A 25,012-nucleotide genomic window follows, 5' to 3' on the forward strand; every position below is an offset into this window, starting at 1 on the left:
AGAAAAGAAATTCGGTCAGTTATATCCTGCAAGTGATCTCCTGTTTTCTCCTCACCTCTCCCACAAAAAGAACACCTTATAATGTGGATGGGAATTTGCTGCTGGTGAAGTGCTCTCTGATCAAATATCCTCAATGTTTTATGGAAGACCAGTGGACCAGGAGAAGCCAAAGAAGTTGAGAACTGTATGTTTGCTCTAATTGCCACAGCAGGTCAAAGTGAGCAGCTGGGAGGTGAAGGGAAACTGTAATTATTTTCTTGTTGTTCTTAGGAATGAAGGGGGTTCTGTTCATTGTTTTCTGTATCATGGAAACTCAATAAAACCATAGGTTATTAAAAATAAATTACCGTATTTTTCGCCCTATAAGACGCACTTTTCCCCCTCCAAAAATGAAGGGGAAATCTGGGTGCGTCCTATAGGGCGAATGCAGGCTTTCGCTGAAGCTTGGAGAGCGAGAGGGGTCGGTGCGCACCGACCCCACTCGCTCTCCAGGCTTCAGGAACACATCCGCAGCGTCGGGAGCCCTCCAGGAGGTCCCAGCAGCGCTCCCCACGCTGCGGATAGCAGCCTGCCGCCTGGCGCGAGGGGCGCCCTGAAGCAGAGCGCCCCTCGCGCCAGGCAGACATCCGCAGCATGGGGAACGCTGCAGGAGGTCCCAGCAGCGCTCCCCACGCTGCGGATAGCAGCCTGCAGCCTGGCGCGAGGGGCGCCCTGAAGCAGAGCGCCCCACGCGCCGGGCATACATCCGCAGCATGGGGGACGCTGCAGGAGGTCCCAGCAGCGCTCCCCACGCTGCGGATAGCAGCCTGCAGCCTGGCGTGAGGGGCGCCCTGAAGCAGAGCGCCCCTCGCGCCAGGCAGACATCCGCAGCATGGGGAACGCTGCAGGAGGTCCCAGCAGCGCTCCCCACGCTGCGGATAGCAGCCTGCAGCCTGGCGCGAGGGGTGCCCTGAAGCAGAGCGCCCCACGCGCCGGGCAGACATCCGCAGCATGGGGAACGCTGCAGGAGGTCCCAGCAGCGCTCCCCACGCTGCGGATAGCAGCCTGCAGCCTGGCGCGAGGGGCGCCCTGAAGCAGAGCGCCCCTCTCGCCAGGCAGACATCCGCAGCATGGGGAACGCTGCAGGAGGTCCCAGCAGCGCTCCCCACGCTGCGGATAGCAGCCTGCAGCCTGGCGCGAGGGGTGCCCTGAAGCAGAGCGCCCCTCGCGCCAGGCAGACATCTGCCAGCCCCACAAGCTGGGGGGACAGCAGGAAGGCGCATCGCCGGCATCCCGCTGTTCCTCGACCTGGTTAGGTTTCCCCGACCTGCTTTTTGGGGGGAAAATAAAGGAAAAAATTTTTTCCTTTATTTCCCCCCAAAAAAACTAGGTGCGTCCTATGGGACGGAGCGTCCTATGGGACGGAGCGTCCTATGGGACGAAAAATACGGTACTAAATCTTTGCCTATTTGGCTTCTAACAAAGAAGGTGACAGTAATTGGATTTCTCTAGTTAGTATAATAGAGAAATACAGTTTCTCTAGTTAGTATAATACAAGGGACTCGGGTGGCGCTGTGGTCTAAACCACTGAGCCTAGGGCATGCCGATTAGAAGGTCGGCGGTTCGAATCCCCGCGACGGGGTGAGCTCCCATTGCTCGGTCCCTGTTCCTGCCAACCTAGCAGTTCGAAAGCACATCAAAGTGCAAGTAGATAAATAGGTACTACTCTGGCAGGAAGGTAAACGGTGTTTCCGTGCGCTGCTCTGGTTCGCCAGAAGCGTCTTTGTCATGCTGGCCACCTGACCCGGAAGCTGTATGCCGGCTCCCTCGGCCAAAAAAGCGAGATGAGCACCGCAACCCCAGAGTCGGTCACGGCTGGACCTAATGATCAGGGGTCCCTTTACCTTTACCTAGTTAGTATAATATCAAACCCACTGTGAAAGGGTGTGTACTTGGTGTGCCATGTGGTGGGATCCTTCCTCCCTGTTGACCCAATAAGACACAAATGCACCCAAACTGCACGGAGGTGCCTGCAGTGGGTGAGTGGGGTCCCAGGTTCTTGCTACTTTCTCAAACACAGCAGAGAGCACCATGGAGGAAGGCTGGAGGCACACAATGGGAAGACTCTGGAGGGACTGCTTAGGGGAAAACACTATGCAGTGTGGGAACTAGACACAGGTATGAGGGAAGTGCACTCCCTATGATGACAGGAGCTGCTTTGGTCTGAGGTGGGGGGGGGGAGAGACTGAGTAAGGTTCATTTTCATTCAACTATATGAGTGAGAATAGCAGAGTCGGAAACATTACTCTGAGGTTGTTACAGGTAGGAAACACACACACACACACATCTTCCACCAAAAAATGAGTCTAGAATAGGAATGTCAGAGATTTCTGACAGATAAGGACACAGGAGTAGAAACTGCCCAAGTCAGCTTATTCATTCCACATCCAGAATGGAAATCAATCCCGTGAATACAATTGGTATTAGTTGTTGTTTTCAGTCTGCAAACAATACTTCTTCCTTCGCCCTTAGCATTTTTGTTTCCTTTACACTGAAGTGGAATAACATCACAACTCAATTTATATAATCAGTTACATCAATTGTGTAAGTTATGTGATTTCGTTGCAGCAGACATCGAGATAAATGGTACTGTTTTTAACAGAAGATGAGCTGTAGTGGAACAGAAACAGTGTTGCATGTGATGAAAACAAGGGGAAACAGAAAACAATGCCTACTTGCATCCATAGTCCAGAAATATCTAGTTTAAATAAATGTGGTTGTTTCCTTACCGGACTGTGTATGGGAGATATCTGTTGTATTACGTAAGCCTACAAATGCAAATTGATACAATCTCCAGTATTTGGGATCTGCCACTTCCACAGAGGACTTTTTCCATTTGTATATAATTTCATTCCTCGGATATCCATCTAGAAGATAGTAGCACAACATTTGTACAAAAAATCAAGGACCCTGTAGCAGTGGGGGGGGGGGGGGTGGAATGCTGATACAGAATGTTTTAGCATGTTGTATATAACTACAGAACAACTTTCAGAGAATAGTCCAGTTCCACTAATGGGTAAACGGCTTGTGGAGGTAAATAAGGAGGCTTTTCTAAGTTATTGCTAAGAGTGATGGCAACAGGAAGACAGCCTTCAATTAAGAAGTTAACCACCCTTTGCAGTAGATTTGAGTAGATTTCAGGGCCGTGTGTGTACCATGATTCCATTATTAGAGCTGTAAATATATTCTTGGAAGTGTTACAGGCAATGCCTGCTGAAATCTCGGAAGCTGAAAGGGGCTGTTGAATATGATTTACCGAAGTTAGTAAAACCAGCATAAAGTATGCAAGTGATAAAAAAGAAAAGCAGAATTATGCATACTACAAGGAAATATTGATTTACATGAGGGGGGGGCGGTGCTTGAACATGGAGTGGAGGACAGTAAGTGTGAATAAGCCCTGCGTCTTTGAAGGGAACGAATTCTGAAAGCACTTCCCATCTGGAGGACTAAAATAAAGGACAGCAATAAATCACAGTTTAAAGACATACATAGTAGCTACATTTTATCCCCAATTAAGTTTAAGAACTGGAAAGAAACTGTTTAGATGTACTTTGGTGTGTGTTTGTTTTTTCATTCTGCCCATGACAGTGCTATGTCCTTGTGAGCAGATTAGTTTTATAAGCTTATTGCCTTTTATAACATTGGGTATAATTCTGAAAACCACTGAAGCTAGAAATTCTTGATAAATTTAGGATCAGTGGGAACAGCTATGATGGCAAAAGGGCAGAAACTCAGTGCTGGAGCAGCTGCTTCGCATGCAGAAGGTTGATTTTTCAATCCTTAGCCTCTCCTGGAGACCCTGGAGCCATGTATAATGATCTTTATTTCTTCTGAATTAGAACCTGAACCCATAGCTGTCAACTTACAGATTTGAAAATAAGGGACCAGCAGCCTTGAAATTAAGAGACCAGCAGCCAAAATAAGGGACCTGCAGCCTCACTGGCTCCAGGCACTCCAGTCTTCCTGTCCTCCTGCAGTCTGGTCAAACTCATGCTGGTAGCTTCAAGAACACTGTCCAACCAACTTTGTAACCAGAGGTTCAACTGAATAGAATCTGAATCACATGCACCACAAGGCCTATGCAGCCTCAACTTAAGATAGCTCCCCGGCCTGGCTTTGCACTGCAAAGTTTGCAAGAGCACGTGCAACAAAATGGCGTCCAGCATTCAAAAAACCCCTCAGCTTGCATTAACTAGCCACACACAAGGCATGCAAGCTCCACCCCCCCAGTCGTTCTTAGACTTCTTACTGGGTGAACAACACAGCCAAGCAACACAGTTGGAGCCTCCCTCCTCCCTGGCCAGCAGGGAGGGAGGGAGAGGAGCTGCTTCCTTTGAAATTTAAGGGACATCATTTAAGGGACGTTTAAGGGACATCCATCAATAAGGGACAGCAACGGGACATGGCGCTGGAATAAGGGACTGTCCCTTCAAATAAGGAACGCTTGACAGTTATGCCTGAACCTGACAAACTTCCTTAGCAGGGATTATGGCTCATGTGTATCAAAGCTCTGGATCTGTATAATAGGTTTCCATCCTTGCTGGTGGCCTTGAGATGCAATGCCATTTCCCCATAGGCGAGTCGCTTCACCTAAACTGGGAAGAAATGATAAGCAGTACCAAAAGTGCTCGTGACACTTCAAACCTAAGTTGGTGCAAAGTGCAACAAAGCCCTCTGAACAGCCTGTTAATCAGCCTCTATTTAAAATGAGAAGAATTCTATGAAATGCTTTACCACCTACAGCTTGAAAACTCCAGGGGGCAGGAATGCTCATCCATGGGAAAGTTATGAAGCTGGAGGTAACATTCGGCATTAATCGTCAACCTGGTTAGAAAGGGGAGAAAAGCGTGAGAAAACGAACTGGAAACAATTGGACACGTTAACTAAGATGTCAAAGTCATTTCTCTTCAGTGGCAAAACCTTCCCACCCTAAAGAGGCACTATTATCATGTTCTGCGCAGTCCCAAAAGTCGTTTCCCAGGCTGCAACACTTTACTGCATTGGGAATGGACACAGCACACATAATTAATTGAGAGTTTCACAGGTTTTAAATGGACTTATACCAGTAAACATTAGCTGTGATAGATAATAGCTTTGCTGGGTGGCTCTCTTTCCTGAAGAGCAGACAGCAGTGTTTCTGTGCTGCGTGATGAGAAAGGAAGCCACCGCAAAGCAGCGAAGGTACAAGGTGTCTCCTCCCATTGGTAAGTGAGTGTCTGCGATCAGGAGCAGCAGCCAGCTATGGGATTGTCACCTAGGTCCCAGGTCTACTGCCACCACTGCAACATCCTTTACCTGGAAGATGTGTTGCCCTGACTGTAAGGTGCAATGGGGGGGCCTTCTCCTAAAGGATGAAGAGTTTGCAAGCCCAGCAACTGAAGGCTGTCTACACAGTATACCTTTATGTAAAGGTAAAGGTAAAGGACCATTAGGTCCAGTTGTGGCCAACTCTGGGGTTGTGGTGCTCATCCCACTTTATTGGCCGAAGGAGCTGGCGTACAGCTTCTGGGTCATGTGGCCAGCATGACTAAGCCGCTTCTGGAGAACCACAGCAGTACACAGAAGCACCGTTTACCTTCCCGCCGGAGCGGTACCTATTTATCTACTTGCACTTTGACGTGCTTTCGAACTGCTAGGTTGGCAGGAGCAGGGACCGAGCAACGGGAGCTCACCCCATCGCGGGGATTCAAACCGCCGACCTTCTGATCGGCAAGTCCTAGACTCTGTGGTTTAACCCACAGCGCCACCCGCATCCCCAGTATACCTTTATAGCACATTTGAAACACATCTCTCCCTGCTCCCCCGAGAATACAGGGTAGGGTTACCAGACATCCCCAGGTCCCAGGGACAGTCCCCAGATTTGCAAATCTGTCCCCGGACAAATTCCGTCCCTGGAATGTCCCCAGATTCGCAAATCTGTCCCCAGGAAACGTGGCAGCGGCAGCCTCAGCAGCCCAGAGCCAGCCTGGTAGTGCAGTTGGCTCTGGCTGGCTTCAGGAGCTGCTCGCTGCCATGGCGCCCGCCATTTTTCCTGCTCCACAGCCACCCGCCTGTGACTCCTGAGCCTCCCCTGATCTGTCAAAACAAAGGGGGAAGGGGGAAGGAGATCGGGGAAGGCTTGGGAGTCACGGGCATGCGCTGCGCCATTGACCAGTTTTTTAAAAAACTCTGTGCATTTATGTTTCACAGGGTGCGAAAGAAGGGCTTTGCACAATTATACAATATGCATGTGTGCTTGGGCCCAGGGTCTTTTGCCTCACCATCCCCACTACTGACTCCCTGTTGCTACTCAGCTTCCAAAAAAAAAAAAAGTGTCCCTGGATTCATTGAAAAACATCGAGTAACCGTAATACAGGGTACTGTAGGCACCCTCACAGAGTTACAATTCCTAGCAACCCTTAACAAACTGCAGTGCCCAAAATTATTTGACGGGAAGAATGTGCCTTGAAGGTGCTTTAAAGGCCTAGTGTGTACGCAGGACAAGTCCAAGCAGTGAATAGAGAAGGGGTTTCTTCCCCTTTTAGCAGGTGGCTCCGTGTGGCCCCATTTAGCTACAGTGGGTGGGGGTCACTTTGAAGGCACACCACACGCATCCTGGCATGCACGCCCCCACCCTGGGTGCCAGCAGTGATCACTCGGCCACTGCCTTTGAGGGATCTCTCAATGGCTCCCTAGAGCCTGTTATCTCTGTGCAAAAATGCGCCACAGACCTGCGCGAAAGTGAGTCCCGCAAGTCGGTCAAACCATGCAGGTGTGCAACAGGCCCATGGCCAGAGAATTTAAAATGGCGCTGAATGTGGATTGGTTGCGGGTGCCGGTCATGACGCTCCACGGGCATGTAAACATCTGGGCTCTGAGGTGCCTAGTTGGTGTTACCAATCGCAAGGTGTGATGGCCTGGGATTTGGACTCTGAGGCTGAACCTGAGGAATCCTAGCCTGCACAGGATTCTCCACCTCCAGAACCAGCTGAGCCGGGGCTGGGGCTTGAGCCTGAAGGGTCCTCACCTGTGCTGGATCCTGAGGTGCAGGCACCAGGTGAGTCTGCTCTGGCTCTTGAGGTGATGGAGGACCCATTGCCTGCAGGTGCTCCACTCTCAGCCCCGTCAGGGGAAGCTGAGGTTGCCTCTGGGTCCAGTAACCCTCCAGCCTCTCCTGAGCTGCAGAGGCTCAGGGCAGAGAGATGGAGGGAACTAAGTTCCTGCAGGAGGAGTGCTCGCCTCCAGGCCAGGAGAGGGGAGTCACCTGTGGACCGGGGCCACCCTATGCCTCGGGGCAGATAAAAGCCAGCCAGCCCCAGTCCCAAGTTGCGGGAGCAACGTTGTTGGTAGCCACTTCCTGCCTGAACCCTGTCCTGCCAGATCTCCTGACCTCGCCCGACTCCCTGCCTTGGACCTAGCTTCAGCTTTGATGGACGGCCTCAATATTGCACCCTCGACCTTGGACCGGACTCGGACCTCGCCTCACGGAAACCCACGGGACCAGCACACAAGGAAAGAATGGCGGGGACAAACAACAGGGAATGCACACGCAACAGATCAGTTCTTTTCTGGCCAGAAAGGACACTGGGGTAAACAAGCAGTGACAGACAGAGGCACTGAGTTATTTATATTGAGGGGGGAATGGTGTTACATTACTCCCTGACGGAGAGAGAATAGGCTATGGCTGAGGTGAGTGCAACCCACTCTTCTCATAGCAACTAGCTGCTAATGCATTACCATTTAAAAAACCCATTCCAACCCCTCAGGGAAGGCCTTTAAATTCGGAGTTTAAAATTGTCTGTGTGTTTGTTATTTGTAGCGGCCCAGTCAGCAACTCTCCTTATTTCTCCCTTAACTCCCAGTCTGTGTTTTGCAAAGTACACTCTTTTATACCAATGAAACATTAGAACAGGAATGTCTCTCAGTTTGGCAGCACAAGGTACAGCAACTGGCTGGCCTTAGGGGAGCAAAATAAGCAAATTATCAGCCTGACAACAAAGGAAGCAGGTTTGAGAATTGCCAGCTCTATGGACAGAATGCCATAGAGAAAGGGAGGGTGCCCGAGATTCTTGGGGAGCCAAACAGCCCAAAGGGTTGTCAGATCCTTTTACTGCTACTACATCTGAACTTTGCTTTGTTTTCCAGAATGCTCTCACCTTGGGCAAGTCCCCTGTGCACAAAAATGCAGTTGGAAACCGTGGGGCTACGTGCTCAATTTAAGAACTCAGTTTACCAGCTTGTCTGCTGACTTAATGAAAGCTGCATGTTAGAATCTGAGACCAGGGAGAGGAGTCGGTGGAAGAAGACTGGAAAAAGTTTAAAGATTATTTACAGAAATACTTCAAAATTAATGAATGTTAAAATGTTGGAATGAAGTCATATGGCTTGAGTAGAAATGTTATAAGGATTTAAGTATAAATAGATTAATGGAATTCTAAAAGTAAAATAAGGTTAGAATGTGTTAAGATAATTATAGGACAGAAAACAGAGGAAGATGGAAAGGAATTGCTGAAACATTTGACAGAAGTGGAATACAAAAAGAGAGGTGTGAGGAGGTCGGTGAACTAAGTGAATGAAAGATATGATACTGAAATTGTTTGAGTGTTTTAAATTGTTTTGTTTGGTTTTGTTTAGTTTAATGTGTTTAGTGTTATGTAGTGTCTTTATATTGTATTGTATTGGTTTTTATTTTTCTGTTTTTGTTTGGTTTTGTAATGTTTAAATTGTTCAAAAAGCAATAAATATCATTAAAAAAAAAAAGCTGCATGTTAGGTGCAGTTTTGTCGACCAGGACTGAAAACCCTAAAACCCAGGGGTGGGGAGCCTCTGGCCCCTTGCTGAACTACAAATCCCATCATCTGTGGCTATTAGCCATATTAGCCTGGGCTGAAGTCTGGTGCGAGAGCTACGGGTTCCCTCCCTCCTGAAGAACAAGGAAGAGTGCTCCTTTTCTGTATTTGCAGCTACAGAAGCTTGCTCTGTAGACATGATTTGGGAATTCAAAAGATATTTTGGTTAAATTAATATAATTAAGTTTTGTTTGATAAGTAAGATGTGTGTAAAATTGCATGGAAATAATTAAAAATAATTGCCAAATACTTGCAGTTGATTATTATTATTATTATTATTATTATTATTATTATTATTATTAGCGGCAGCTAATTTTCAGAAGGCAAAATTAAAATTCTTCGGTTTTCCAAAGGCAGTTCATGTGCTTCTTCATCAAAGATAGACTTTCCAAGCTGAATGTTGTGCAATAACAAAAATAATAGCAGATTGGAATTCCTCACCCCCCACCCAAAAAAAATATTTTAAGACCCCTCGCTGAAGAAATTTGCAAAAATTAAGTTTCACCCCCCCCCCATGGCACACTCTGCTGCTGCAGTTCTTTCTGAATTACTTGCTTCTGAGTACACATGAGTAGGGTTAGGCTGCAAATCCTGTAACTTTAAATTTTCCAGAGCAATATGCAAAATTAGCAATTAACAGGAAACAACAGCGGAGAGAACTGAAAATTCTCAGTGGGTGGTTAACAACTCTACCTTAGGGTATATAAAACACGTCCATCACTCCAAATGCGAAGCAGGCGATTTGGAGTTGTGATCCAATGGGCATCTGATTTTCTTGAGTTCCGGAAGAAAGTGTCTGGAATCCAAATTTTCCCAACCATATTGCTATTTAGCATAAGTACTTTCATGGTGCTGTTAAATTTCAAGCGACTGTCATACCAAGTCTGGGCAAAAATGATATCAATGGTGTACTCCTGGAAAAGGAGAGAGAGAATAATTTCAGCATATTGTATCAAATTGGGTAGTAAAAACACTGGAATCAGTCTAGGACAGGGGTCAGCAAACCTTTTCAGCAGGGGGCTGGTCGACTGTCCCTCAGACCTTGTGGACTATATTTTGAAAAAGAAATATGAAAGAATTCCTATGCCCCACAAATAACCCAAAGATGCATTTTAAGTAAAAGGACACATACTACTCATGTAAAAACACGCTGATTCCCGGACCATCCGTGGGCTGGATTTAGAAGGCGATTGGGCTGGATCCGGCCCCCGGGCCTTAGTTTGCCTACCCATGGTTTAGGTTCAGATCCTATGGGTAGTATCCAACTAAAGTGTCCTACAGGGCTTTCTTTCAGCCAGAACTCACTGGAACTCAGCTCCGGCATCTCTCAAGGAGGCACCATTGTGCATTTTAGGATAAATTCACACTAAGCTGCTGACAAATATCAATGAGGTCTTTTTTTAAAAAAAAACATGAATTGCTGTGGAAATGTGGAGAAAATATTTTCAGACGGGGAAAATGAGAAACTGAAATTGGTAAGATTCGTCTAGCCCTACTTCTGATCAAAGAAACAATAGGGTTTGGGTTTTCTGGTTTTTACCCCTCTATGCCATTTGAAGCACAGGAGGGAGATAGCAGGCTAAGGACTGCCTCTTTCCGTACGAACCTACCCAGACCCTGAGGTCATCTTCTGAGCCCCTTCTTTGTGTGCCTTCTCCTTGAGAGGTCCAGAGGGTGGCAACATGAGAACAGGGCCTTCTCTGCAGTGGCTCCCAGTCTGTGGAATGCTCTCCCCAGGGAAGTTTGCCTGGAGCCTTCATGTATTACTGGGTTATTGTTTTTATTTTTATTTTATATACTGGGATCTTTTTATGTGAACTGCCCTGAGACCTCCGGGTATAGGGCAGTATATAAATTCAATAAATAGTAAATAATAATAATAATAATAATAATAATAATAGCAGGAGAAAGCTCACTGCCACCTTCCATCACATTCCCATTGCTTGGATCCATCACCCTCCTCACATTTCTGAGGGTTTATGCCTGCAGCAGGGAGCCTGTGTGTGATTTAGAACCTCGGATGATCAGCTTCCATGAGCAGAGAAGGCTATGGAGTTAAAGGTAAAGGTAAAGGGAACCCTGACCATTAGGTCCAGTCGTGGCCAACTCTGGGGTTGCGGCGCTCATCTCGCTTTACTGGCCGAGGAAGCCGGCATATAGCTTCCGGGTCATGTGGCCAGCATGACTAAGCCGCTTCTGGAGAATCAGAGCAGCGCACGGAAACACCGTTTACCTTCCTGCCGGAGAGGTACCTATTTATCTACTTGCACTTTGACGTGCTTTCGAACTGCTAGGTTGGCAGGAGCAGGGACCGAGCAACGGGAGCTCACCCCGTCATGGGGATTTGAACCGCCAATGAAATATACTCAGAGTCGCAAAGTGATTTCATGCTCTTTATTCAGCTCATAGTGGTGAGGAGGAATGAATGAAAGTCCCCTCAAAGTATCTGCTTTATATACATTATTCACACAATGGGCTGCACATGATTGGCTAATTCTGGAATTATACTGTAAGCCAATCAGGTTGTGGATTCACTTCTATCTGGAGCATGATTGGGTGGTTCCTGCCAACCAATCAGACTGCTGCATTGTTCTAGGACCATTCAGACTGCTGCATTCTAAATCCTATTGTTCTAGGACCAATCAGACTGCTGCAATTTGGATCCTATTGTTCTAGGACCAATCAGACTGCTGCAGTTTGGATCCTATTCAACTCAGTACATAACAGCCAACCTTCTGATCGGCAAGTCCTAGGCTCTGTGGTTTAACCCACAGCGCCACCCGCGTAAAAAAAAATATCCTACGGCACCCGGTATTCCCATCCCAGCCAATGACCTCATGTAATCATCTTAAGAGATATCAGTATCAAGATATTAAGATTAAGATAAAGATTGGTTAAGATAGAGGGAAGGTATTTGCTGATCAAATATAAGATCTGGAATACAGTGAGGGGAGGTGTGGGGAAGTCTGGGAAATAAGTAAATGCAAGGAATATCATGAAACTGGAACTGTTTTTATTCGTTTTCTCTTTTCTTTTTTTCTTTTTTGTATTGTTGTTTTTTGTTGTTTGGTACTTTTGTATTTGTGTATGCATTTGTTCCTCTTTTCTTTTTTATGTAAAAACCTTAATTAAAAAAAAATTATACAAAAAATAGCCTATGGCACCCGGTATTCCCATCCCAGCCAATGACCTCATGTAATCATCTGCAACAAACTGTTAAGAAGGAGCTGCAGTCAATCAGAGCTGCTTGGTTGTGTGCCCATATGAAGCACGTTTGCAAATATAGGTATATTTCATTTACACTTTGCACATTCAGGGGTACACCTTAAAGATTGTTGGTGTACACCTCAAATCTGTAAGGTGTGAAGAGGCCCTGAGATGGCTGGCGTCAACAGCAAACATTGAGCTGTCTGTATGCCACAAACGTAGGATTTCACCCTCTGAATTTAGTTCTAATTAGGTAATCTGGTTTCTACATGAGGAAACTGAGCTAAGTAGCACACACTGTGGAGCCTCTCTAATCACAATTGCCAACATTTTTTATTTTTTTTTAGTGAAAGCGGCTGGGTGCCAAACTCTTGAAAATCAGCTTCATTCAATTACAGATCTAGCTTCTAACTTTAGGCATCTAATTCCAGTAACCCTGCCTGCATTCTATGTCTGTAAACTGATGAATTCCTGTGGTGTGACATGGTCACATTGTTCCTCTTTCAAGAAGTTGGATTAATATTTTTAATACAGTAGGAGCAGATCAAAGGAGGAACATCAGTCATTTAGATTTCACTGAGAAGTCTGCTTTGACTGCCAAATCACCTTTATTTTTGCGTTCCAATTCCGGAGACTTTCACGCGACTTTTTCCATTGTTCTGCAGCCTTTTTCAATATAATTATGACTTCCATGGCCCGTATCTTAGCCCAGTTCCTGAGCTTTGATTCAAATAAGTTTTCTATGTGCCTGACAATGGATAGAACTGCCTTTGCTGAAGTTCCTCCTATGAGCAAGGAGATGTCAGCAGGGAAGCCCCAAAGTATTCAGAAGCACAAAACCAGTTAGCAAAAAACTGAGAGGGGGAACCCCAAAAACAGCCCAGCAATGGCTATGCACACTCAGTGGCCACAGAATGCCAACCAATGGTCGTGTATGCTACAAAGCCAGTGATGAAGGGGAAAGGAATGAAGTATTGTGGAGAAAGGCATGTAGCACTTGGGTTTCTGGCTTAGCTTCGTGACAATAGTTGAAATGAAAGGCAAGACCCTTGAATAATAAGAAATAGCAAAATACCACACTGGCAAGAAAGGTAGTATATTTTAATGGCTCCTTGGGTTGCAGTGTGCTTTTCTGTGGGTCTAAAGACACACAGTAAACACAACATCTTTGAGTCTACACTATTCCCCATGACTGAATGACCGTCAATTGTATAAAATAATTTAATAACTGTCTTTTACATGTTCTTCAAGGCAATTCACAAATATGTGTTGTTAAGGGTAAGTTTCCTAATACAGTGGTACCTCAGGTTACATACGCTTCAGGTTACATACTCCGCTAACCCAGAAATAGTGCTTCAGGTTAAGAACTTTGCTTCAGGTTGAGAACAGAAATTGTGCTCCGGCGGTGCGGCAGGAGGCCCCATTAGCTAAAGTGGTGCTTCAGGTTAAGAACAGTTTCAGGTTAAGTACGGACCTCCGGAACGAATTAAGTACGTAACCCGAGGTACCACTGTAGTATAAGAAGGATGCCTGCATTAGCCTAACATGAAGAAAAGCTGCTTCTTTAGTAAACTGTAGGGTTGTTTACTACAAATGATATCCTTTTTTAAAAAAATAATACCCACCTGTTCACTACATCTCTCACACTGCATTCCTAATTTTCACACGGGGAATTTTCTTTTTAAAAGGCACATCAGTCACCTTTACATTTGGATGATACCTATCAAGCAACCTGATCGTAGCAAACTTCTCCATGGATGACCCCCCTGTCCTACAAGGCTTGGGTGATGTGGCACAAACTTCAAGAGGTGAAGAAGATCACTCCAATGTAGTAGGGGTGCTAGTTAATTTGACCTTTACAAATTCTGATATGAAACAACCTGATCTGCATCTCCTGCCTAGATGAGAACTTAGCACAGGGTCAGACCCTGAGCGAAGCCAAAATTTGGTGCCCCCCTCCTCTTAGAATCATAGAATCATAGAGTTGGAAGAGACCACAAGGGCCATCGAGTCCAACCCCCTGCCAAGCAGGAAACACCATCAGAGCACTCCTGAAATATGGTTGTCAAGCCTCTGCTTAAAGACCTCCAAAGAAGGAGACTCCACCACACTCCTTGGCAGCAAATTCCACTGTCAAACAGCTCTTACTGTCAGGAAGTTCTTCCTAATGTTTAGGTGGAATCTTCTTTCTTGTAGTTTGGATCCATTGCTCCGTGTCCGCTTCTCTGGAGCAGCAGAAAACAACCTTTTTGCCTTCCATTCTTCTCAATTCATGATGTCAAAGTCGTTATGCCCTGCATAGAACTAATTGTGCTGCCCTAAATCGGCCCCTGCTTAGCTGTTCATTGGCTTTTCCACTTCCTGAATGTTCAAATGCAAAGTATATCAAAAATGCATTTAACAATGTGCAAAATGTGTGTGTTGGGATGTTATGTACTGAGCTTGGATGCTAGAACAATAGGTAGCTAGGATCCTAGAATGCAACAACCTGATTGGCCTGCAGGAGCAGACCAATCAGGCCCCAGGAGGAAGTTAATCAGCCTATCAGGTCGGTAGGATTCTGGAATGCAACAACCTGATTGGCCTGCAGGAGCAGACCAACCAGGCTCCAGGAGAGAAGCAGAGTCAGCCAATCACATGGGACCCTTTGTGTAAATAATGTATATAAAGCCTGAGGTTTGGGGGGGGGGGGGATCAATCACTGTTCCTATGAGCTGAAATAAAGAGCATGAAGTCACTACTCGACTCTGAGTATATTTCATGGGAGCAAATGCATTTCTTTAAATATGTATTCTAAAGCAGGAGAAATGGGAACGATGTGAGCGAATGACATATGAAAGTGACACAGATGAGAAATCAGTCCATCAGATGAAATGGGTTGGAACAGATTATGTGCACCTGCAAGAGCCATGCAGTAGAGGTTTACAAAGCCGTTAGCACATAAATGGGCAGAGAGTGTTCACGTTTTCTAGTTTGCCTCTCTTTCCCTGCGGTTTGGCAGCAACCATCTAACATCTGACCCAAACATCTGCACCAATGCTCTGTGTGCCATGCCATAATTGCAGGTGTGGGTGCTGATTCATCAGACTTTGGGCAGAAATCCTTACTTGTATAACATTCCATTTTGATTTCATATCCAGACACTGTTTTTCATCTCCCACATAAACTGTAATAAGACATCCAGACAACCTCGTTCTATTTATTCTTCTCCCAACAGCATTCAGATCCATCACATTAAAAAGACTGCCATGCTTATCAGTAGGAGGGAAATTACTCCTCCTGACCAAGGCATGCATTTCCTCCCAATATCTTTCTCTATTCCTTAATGGAGCATTAGACTTTACAAATTGGCCACTTCATCTTGCAGAGCCTCTACTGGTCAGTAATTGAGTTTCTATTAATTTTAATCTCATGACAAAGGTAACGTATTCATCTGAATAAATTGCTGTGCTGCCCAGAATAAGCAAACATTGTATCATCTTATGATGTTTACTCTGATAAATGCCACCATGCCCTTTATACAATACAAATAAAAAGCATTTTGAGTTCCTAGGGAAGTGATACCAAATGCACTATGGCAGCCATGTAGTATGTGGGTGGGAGGGTTCATCTTCCCTGCATGGATTCCCATGGGTCTGAAATGATCCTTGTTTTCCCCATTCCTCTTCACCCCACCTACACATGCAGAACATGGCCACACCAAGAATGAAACAGCTGTAAGCATCTCCCATATACCCACCCAGTCTTCTGTGTGTCTGCATCATGCAAGTTACTCATCAACATCTGGAAGATTGCTAGAAGGGAATATGAGAGGTACACATGAACCTGCCATGGTCCTTCAGTGCTTGGGCACTAATATAGCCCTAGGCAGGTGGGCCTGTTGTCTTTGTGGAAGTGAGAGCTGGACCATAAAGGCTGATCACCAAAGAATTGATGCTTTTGAATTATGGTGTTGGAGGAGACTCTTGAGAGTCCCATGGACTGCAAGAAGATCAAACCTCTCCATACTTAAGGAAATCAGCCCTGAGTGCTCACTGGAAGGACAGATCCTGAAGCTGAGGCTCCAATATTTTGGCCACCTCATGAGAAGAGAAGACTCCCTGGAAATGACCCTGATGTTGGGAAAGATGGAGGGCACAAGGAGAAGGGGACGACAGAGGACGAGATGGTTGGACAGTGTTCTTGAAGCTACCAGCATGAGTTTGACCAAACTGCGGGAGGCGGTGGAGGACAGGAGTGTCTGGTGTGCTCTGGTCCAGGGGGTCACGAAGAGTCGGACACGACTGAACGACTAAACAACAACAGGCAGGTGGGCAGGTGTGAGACAAGACTTTCTTTCGTCTTTAGGAATCCTCCACATACAGCTAATGCACCTACTTTCTGGTTCAGCTGAACCTGGAATATGTCCTGAAGTTGCCAGGTAGAAAATACAAGCTGTATCGCTTCAATGCTTTATTATTATGAGTCGTGTCAAATGTGTTGAGCAGGCAGTTATGCACATTTATATAACAAATGCTGTTGTGTTTATTTTTATATTGCTCTGGAAAAGTGGTTTGCTTCTGTGAGAAGGCAGCGGCAAGCAGCAGCCACACAGAAACAAAATATGTTATTTTTTAATATTTTGGGGCACGATCCCACACCGCAGGTCTGCAGGTTGAGGGGTGCGATATGTCGCTGCCATGATGGATACAATGGTGGGGAACCTCAGATATGCTGCTGGAACACATTGCGGAGCAGTTCTGCTGGCACAGATAGGCAAGCAGGAATGCTAAATTGGGACCAAGCTGATGAGGATAGAATTTGGAGCAGCACAGTGGAGAATCATAAACAAACTATGCCACTTCTGTCCACGACAAGGGAGCCAGTGTGGTGTAGTGGTTAAGAGCGGTGGACTCGTAATCTGGTGAACCGGGTTCGCTTCCCTGCTCCTCCACATGCATCTGTTGGGTTACCTTGGGCTAGTCACACTTCTCTGAAGTCTCTCAGCCTCACTCACCTCACAGAGTGTTTGTTGTGGGGGAGGAAGGGAAAGGAGACTGTTAGCCGCTTTGAGACTCCATAGGGTAGTGATAAAGCGGGATATCAAATCCAAACAATACATTGGTCAATGACAAAACTGTAGAACAGATGCAGACATAGTGCAAGAAATTTCATACTTTCTGACTTCAAGGGGAACTTTTCAAATAAATAACCCACAATGCACCAATGTTTTCCCCACCCATTTCACTATGGCAGAACATAGGTTATGGGAGCAGATTTCCATCCCCTCTCACAGACCCAAGTTTAGCAGAGCCATCATTGACTGCCTCACCTGATTCCTTGTTGTCACCTTTGAACTTACCTGATGCACAGCATCAGGGTGGAAGGGGAGCTGTTCACCACCACCACCAGAGGTTGGCTGTAGGTCCTGTAGGTATGTGCCTACGCCCTTTCTATTGCCACATGCATACAGCTCCTTGCCTGCTGAGCCACTTCATCAGACAGATGGAGCAAGCCTACATTCAGGGTGAGTGACTGTGGTAACAGGTGGATGTTGGTGCCTGCCAAGGTAAGGTAGTCATCCATCGTGCCTGTGGGGGGAGCAGAAGCAGGTGGTAGGTTTTGCTGTTGCCCTGGAGGGCTTACAAAGTCTCTGCTGTGGGAGGCCGGATGCAGCCCTTGTCTGTAATGACCAGCTGGCCAGTCAGTTTTCCAGTGTCCTAAAACAGGAAGTCTCCATGAGCACAGAAAGCCTTCACCTTCCACAAGTTGGAAGGAGATGGGGACAGAGAAGAAAGAGATGGAGCTAGCATACTCTTCCTCACTGCCTCAAGTGTTTACATGGACCTCACTGGAATGCCTGAAGAGGGCTAAGATGTGACAGGTTTTCCAATGGCCTTAGAAGTGGATTGGACTAACTTGTTGTAGGTGTATCTATGTACAATACATAGGCACACATTGCAACTCTTGAAATCTTCACACACACAAACATTTCTCTCCCACTACCTTGCAGCATAATGAAGGACATTATGTAAAGTAAACAAGCCACACATGCTGGAATGGACTGACTGTTCTCTTCATTATTTTTCCATCCTTGCATCTCCAACCTTGAGCACATAAGCCTGATTTAGGAGGCAGGCTGTGCTGTAAACATCAAGTAAACAAACTCTGTTGAGTGACAGCACTAGAATTTATTGCGTGTGAAACCCACCTCCTTGATCCACACAGAGCACAGTCACTTAGACTTGTTGAAGTCTTTACTAGGGATGGGGCTAAGCAGCTAATACTGTTTCCTTTCACTCTTTCTGGCACCCAACCATAACTCTGTTCCGTTCCGTTCCATTCCGTCCTGTTGTGTGCCACTGCAAGAATTTTGTGATCAATCTTTTATGTAAAACCCAGTTTTTACACTTTCCAAGGCAGCTATCCATATGCATTTCTTCACACAGCTTCTACATAAAATAGGTATTTTTGTGCACACTTTTTGCACAGTGAAAAAGAATCGTAAAACCCCAAGAAATGCATGACTGGAATGGGACTTGTGGTTTGATCCAGAATCATTTTTTGGAATGAGCCACTGCAAAAAGAAGACCAAATTATTTTCCTGTCCCTAAACCAGGCATGGCCAAACTTGGCCCTCCAAATGTTTTGGGACTACAACTCCCATCATCCCTGACCACTGGCCCTGTTAGCTAGGGATGATGGGAGTTGTAGTCCCAAAACATCTGGAGGGCCAAGTTTGGCCATGCCTGGTCTAGACTTTACTTCTCTCTATGTAGAGCCAGCTCTAGGGACAACAAAATAGCAACATCAGGCACTGTCGCTCTCACTAAGACTGTAGCCCTCAAAGAGGACAGCGGGAGCATGAAAAAGATCCAAGGTTAAGGAGAGGGGGGTCCCCACTGGAGATCCCATGCCAAAGCCCAAAGAATTCCAGTTCTGGAGCGAGCATCCTGAAGTAGCTCACAAGCAATTCAAGTTAGATGCTACCAATGAAGCACAATTTTATACCAAGTTTAAATTAAGGGTATTTCTATGAAGAGGTGTCTAATTTAGGAAGTGATAAGAAACCAAGACCTACAAGTATCTCATGTTGTGATTATCACGGGCAGACCTCATTAGACATAAATTACAATGACCTTCAGTGGCACCTCAGTCACCTACGGGATAAAGATGCTGTACTACCCTGTCATTTTATTAATAGAGTTCACAAAAACATCAGTTTTGCAAGATATTGGGGTGGGTTTTTTTAAATGAAAAAGATACAGTGCTAAAGCCCCATTCACAGGTAGTACATGATTGTGTAGAAGAGCCTTCCTCAAACCTGGTATCCTCCAAATATTTTGGGTTGCAACTCCCACCAGTCCTTCTCAGGTGTCCTGATCGCATGGAGCCTTTACTCTTAAGGAGAAAGACTTGCTCTGGGCTTTCTTTAGATACATCCACCAATGACATGATTGTTGAAATACAAAGAGGTGACATCAGGGTAGAACTAAAAGCATGACCCCCACTCCATGCTTCTGAGTAGTCATGTTACTTTAGGTCAGGGGTAGCCAACACTGTAGCGCCCTTCAGCTTGTTGTTAGACTGCAACTCCTATTATCCCTGACAATTGGCCATCTTGGCTGGGGCTACTGGGAAGTGTGGTTCATAATATCTGGAGGGCTACCTATTCCCTAGATACTGCACCTTTTGCTTTTGGTAAAATATAAAGGTGCTGATTAGGGAAACCACAGAGCCTAGGACTTGCCAATCAGAAGGTCGGCGGTTTGAATTCCCACGCCGGGGTGAGCTCCTGTTGCTCGGTCCCTGCTCCTACCAAACCTAGCAGTTCGAAAGCACGTCAAAGTGCAAGTAGATAAATAGGTACCGCCCTGGCGGGAAGGTAAACGGCGTTTCCGTGCACTGCTCTGGTTCGCCAGAAGCGGCTTAGTCATGCTGGCCACATGACCCAGAAGCTATCTGCGGACAAACACCAGCTCCCTTGGCCAATAAAGCGAGATGAGCGCCGCAACCCCAGAGTCGGTCACGACTGGACCTAATTTTCAGGGGTCCCTTTACCTTTTAAAGGTGCTGATTGCCTAAGACTCACACATTTATGACAAACTAAAATGTTTGAGGGATAGTGGTAAACTTTCTTACAGTACATAATTTTGCACAGGGATTTGCTATCAGGTGCAATCCTGTATACCCTTACCTGGAAAAAAGTTTCATTGAATTCAATGGAACTTCTGTCATCTATGTTCTAGTAACTTTTAGGTTATACGTAGGGCTGGCTGCCTCTGAAGGCAGTTTGGAAACTTCAGCTGGCACAGAATTCAGCCTCCAGGTTGCTCACAAGATGGTTTGCGCATATAATGCCAACCTGGCTGCCAATTAATTTCCCATTAATTCCCATGACCCATTGTCATGTTTGTCAGGTTCATTAATTTCAGTGGGTCTACTCGGACTCGGACTAATGTTACATGAGCAACCTACTGAGTAGTGTACTAATTGTGTTATTGATTACTTTGATTGCTAGATTGCATTTATATTTATATATGGTAAAGTAAAGGGACCCCTGACCATTAGGTCCAGTCGCGGACGACTCTGGGGTTGCGGCGCTCATCTCGCTTTACTGGCCGAGGGAGCCGGCATTTGTCCTCAGACAGTTTTTCCAGGTCATGTGGCCAGCATGACTAAGCCACTTCTGGCAAACCAGAGCAGCACACGGAAACCCTGTTTACCTTCCCACCGGAGCGGTACCTATTTATCTACTTGTACTCTGACGTGCTTTTGAACTTCTAGGTTGGCAGGAGCTGGGACCGAGAAACGGGAGCTCACCCCGTTGCTGGGATTTGAACCGGCGATCTTCCGATTGGCAAGCCCTAGGCTCTGTGGTTTAGACCACAGCACCACCCGCGTCCCCCTAGTGGTCACTCTACCACCCATCAAATTTGTCCCTTTCCCTGGACTCTGTCTTCCACAACATTCCCCCTTAAATCCTGAAAATGAGATGCCTCTGAATAATGATACAATATTATACCGTGGAAAAGACAACATTGAGAAACAACAGCATAAAATAGATGATTCAAGGGAGAAAATATATTGAGTAATGATGAATGTAGAATAAAATTGTGACCCTAACTGACCTGGAAAAATGGTGCGAAAGAGAGCTCGGAAGGCTTTGGGGTAAATATTTGGGGTAGCTTTTCAAAACAAGCCAATTGCAAAAGTTGGCAAAAACCCAGAAATGAATCTAAAAATTATTTCAAGGTCTTATGGTAATTTGTTGAAGTAATTAATCTTTTAGCACTAACTATTCCCACTTACAGCTAAGTGTTATGCAAAGTTATCAAAATATTTTAACAAACAAAACTCTTACCTGGAAATTATCATCTATTTTGAATGTTTCGAAAATGTAAGCTGTGAACTACGGTGTTTGGCATCAATCCCTGAATGCTAACACAATCACCATGCTGAATAACTATGCAGCCAAAAACATGGAAACAAACTCAATGAATTCTCGTAAAAGTTTGCTGCATATAGATTGTTGAAGCAAAGAGAAAGAGGCAGACACTTAACACCTTGACAAAAATCAATCCAGTTTGTGACAGGGTTTCTTCCCCCCCCCACCCCACCCTTTTCCTTCTTTATTTTAAAATTTCTAAACACTCTCAATCTGAATAGCTCCTCTCAGGGTGGTTTACTACAAACACAGCTTTCTGAGCCATGGTTGCTATTCAGTACCGAGGGTTTTACCTGAGTAAAGGTAAAGGTAAAGGTACCCCTGCCCGTACGGGCCAGTCTTGACAGACTCTAGGGTTGTGCGCCCATCTCACTCAAGAGGCCGGGGGCCAGCGCTGTCCAGAGACACGTGGCCAGTGTGACATCGCTGCTCTGGCGAGCCAGAGCCGCACACGGAACGCCGTTTACCTTCCCACTAGTAAGCGGTCGCTATTTATCTACTTGCACCCGGGGGTGCTTTCGAACTGCTAGGTTGGCAGGCGCTGGGACCGAGCAACGGGAGCGCACCCCGCTGCAGGGATTCGAACCGCCGACCTTTCGATCGGCAAGCCCTAGGCGCTGAGGCTTTTACCCACAGCGCCACCCGCGTCCCCCTGAGAGGGTCTCTTAAATAATTATTTAGGGGTGTCAAAGGCATTATGCAAGATACATAGGTTTTCTTCCTATGGCCATGGGAGTCAGTGTAGCTACAAGATCAGAAGCTCTGAAAAGGTACACACATACACACACACACACACACACACACAAAGAGAGAGAGAGAGAGAGAGAGAGAGAGAGAGAGAGAGAACACAGAGCTGTCCAGAGCTGTGCTTAGAGGAGATCATTACTAGGTATGGACAAATGACACCATTTGATGACTTGTGTTCCATTTTTGCATTAATTTTCAATTTTAAAAAAAAACTTCATGAAAATTCACATCTAAATAACATATCTGAAAGTATTATATCTCAAAATACACATTTTAAATTACATTTTGATATTTTTAAAACAGCAGCAGCAGCAATTGCACCACAACATTCAGAGAAGTGAAAAATCTGATTGATAGCAATGTTTGAATCGGCGTTTTAGTCCTGAAGTCGTGAATCTCAGTACAGTCTGTATCAGAATTCACGAAGATGAAAGCCCTCTTTACACATTCTATATTAGTGTTAAACAAACATGAAAAGTGGGGTCACAGTGACCCTTCTGATAACCCTCCGCAAATTAGAGGGTGCTCTTTTGCATATTTTAGAATCCTAGCAAATCAGGGTTCTGAAACACAGTATGATCACAGTATGATCAGAATGTTGGTCACCCTCCTACAATCAAAACTGCCTCAGTCCCAAATTGGAAGTCAAAAGCTACCTTACTAAAGCTTCAGCAGCATGCAAGCTTTCCTACCTTGCATATTTTAACAGCATAAGTACCTAAACAGTATTTGTTGGTATTTAAATATACTTAGATCATATTCCATTTTAGCCTAATTTAGTTCTGATCTGCCAAGCAGTCGTTTACAGATTGTCAGGAGGATACGAAGTAAAAGGGAGTCATTGAATAAGGTTAGCGTAGTTCCATTTCAAATGTTGCCTTTGTCTTCTATGACTCTTAATTCGGCTAGATTTTCCTTGATAACAAAAGTAGCTTCTAAAGAATACTTGATGTCTCAGCTATCTCAGTCAAAATAATAGTCGCTTTTCAAAAGCACAAGGTTACCTTATCTCTTGATAGTGTGAGAGGCATTGGAAAGCAGATGGATATCAAAAAAGAATCTTACCTTGGAAGTTCTATTATAACTATAAACTTACCATATTAATTGGATCGACCGGACCAATGCTGTTAACATAGACATCAGTTTCAATTACTGTAGTTCTCACTAAACAAAACAGTAAGCATAATTCCATGTGAAATGCGGTGCTTCCTTTGTTGTCGAGTAATGTAATTTTTTTGTGAATCAATAGAAGACCACACCATTAGTCTCCCTAATGCATCCCTTTGTGTGGACACACAGCTTCATGGGCATTGTACACAGCTTGGTATTGGCCTTCAGGTGGTATGATATGCTACTATGCTGAGCACACTGCCTGGCCATTTTTAACAATGGGGTACCATTCCACACCTCCTGCTGGCATCCAGTTGCCCACTACTCTCCAGGCCCACAGCAAGCTATTCTATGGGAGCTCAAGCTCTGCAAGCCCAAGGTACCAAGTTCAGTACCCCATAACTCCAGGTTACAATGGAACAGGTAAATGATGATGCACCTAGGACCCTGAGAAACAGGTGTCGCTCAGAATAGACAATACACCCTTGTGCAAATTAATTGAAACAAAGCATGTTTCAATCCTGTACTCAAAAAGTGAGTTGATCATTATGGTGTCAGAAGCCTGCAGCCAGTAGAAGGTATGATGCGCTCGCCACAATATGGTGAGGTTCTACGAAAGAGAGTTATTCCAGAGCTGGAAAAGAGGTATCCTGATGGTACTGGGATATTGCACCAGGACCTAGCCCCCTGTCACACATTGAAAGTGATAAAGAAATTCATGACAGAGCAGCAAATAGAGGTAATTGATTGGCCAGGGAATTCCCTGGACTTAAATCCCATTGAGAATTTGTGGACTATATGCAAAAGTCGCCTCCGTGCTGTAGACTGTACGACTACGGAGAAGCTCATTCAGGCGCTGATTCAAGTGTGGTACAGGGATCCGAAAATCAACAGTGACTGTTCAAAACTAGTAGACTCCATGCCAAACCGTGTTCAAATGCTGCTTAAAAATAGCGGAGGTCATATCCGTTACTAATGTACGTACGGTATATGTGAGTTTTGTACATGTATATGTGAGTTTTGTAGAATAAACTACATTGTTTGTTTCAATTAATTTGCACAAGGGTGTAAAAGGCTACATGGACCAATAGTCTGATAGTATAAGGGAGTTCCCTATGTACTCCAACATGGAACATTAGAGGAGCACATAGAGAAAACAGCTGTTGAATGCCCATTTGTGGTGCATGGAAGGGTTCCCTGCTATATAATGTAGCCAGCTAGGCAGAGGTTTTGCTGGCATATCAGCAGAATCCCTGCAGAAGGTTGGCAGAGGAAGAAGAGAAAGGATTGGCACTATTCAGTGCCAATCAGCACTTCCTCCTGAAAACACAGAGTTGCTTGCCTACTGCTCTGCAGATTTGGGAGGGGGTAGATCAGGCCAAACACCTGTAATTTATCAACTAAAAAATGTTCTTAATATAAGCATCATGCTTCGGTGAAACACCTCATCTAAAACTTTGCTCTTCTATTTATGTTCAGACCCAATGTACACAGACGTCCCATTGAATTGAATGGGTCTTATTCCTAGGTAAGTACTGTAGGATTGCAACCTTAGTTGACATAAAATATTGTTTAGTAACATGGATCATATTAAAACATTGGGGATAAAGGGTTTTTTAAGCTTTTAAAGCTGGGGCACGGGGAGCGGATGGCA

At 45.4% G+C, this 25,012-nt stretch overlaps 2 protein-coding genes across 5 annotated transcripts in view; one reads left to right on the top strand and one right to left on the bottom strand.

Moving 5' to 3' along the window:
- The window catches only part of LOC310685552 (uncharacterized protein), a 945,613-nt gene that overhangs the window by 913,396 nt on the left and 7,205 nt on the right, over window positions 1-25,012 (top strand). The window lies entirely within an intron of this gene.
- GABRG1 (gamma-aminobutyric acid type A receptor subunit gamma1) overlaps window positions 1-25,012 on the bottom strand; it is a 76,024-nt gene that overhangs the window by 15,470 nt on the left and 35,542 nt on the right. For 3 of the 4 annotated variants that reach the window (XM_083458382.1, XM_083458384.1, XM_083458381.1), the window contains exons 3-6: window positions 23,345-23,412; window positions 9,561-9,781; window positions 4,781-4,863; window positions 2,769-2,906 (exon numbers count right to left, since the gene is read on the bottom strand). In XM_083458382.1, the coding sequence (XP_083314508.1) occupies window positions 2,769-2,906; window positions 4,781-4,863; window positions 9,561-9,781; window positions 23,345-23,412 (510 nt within the window). Of the gene's footprint in view, window positions 1-2,768; window positions 2,907-4,780; window positions 4,864-9,560; window positions 9,782-12,680; window positions 12,860-18,059; window positions 18,288-23,344; window positions 23,413-25,012 lie in introns of those variants that run through there. The other variant, XM_083458383.1, reaches the window with a different exon arrangement.

Source organism: Podarcis tiliguerta (genome assembly GCF_965153285.1).
Source record: "Podarcis tiliguerta genome assembly, chromosome: 9".
NCBI classification, from domain to species: domain Eukaryota; kingdom Metazoa; phylum Chordata; class Lepidosauria; order Squamata; family Lacertidae; genus Podarcis; species Podarcis tiliguerta.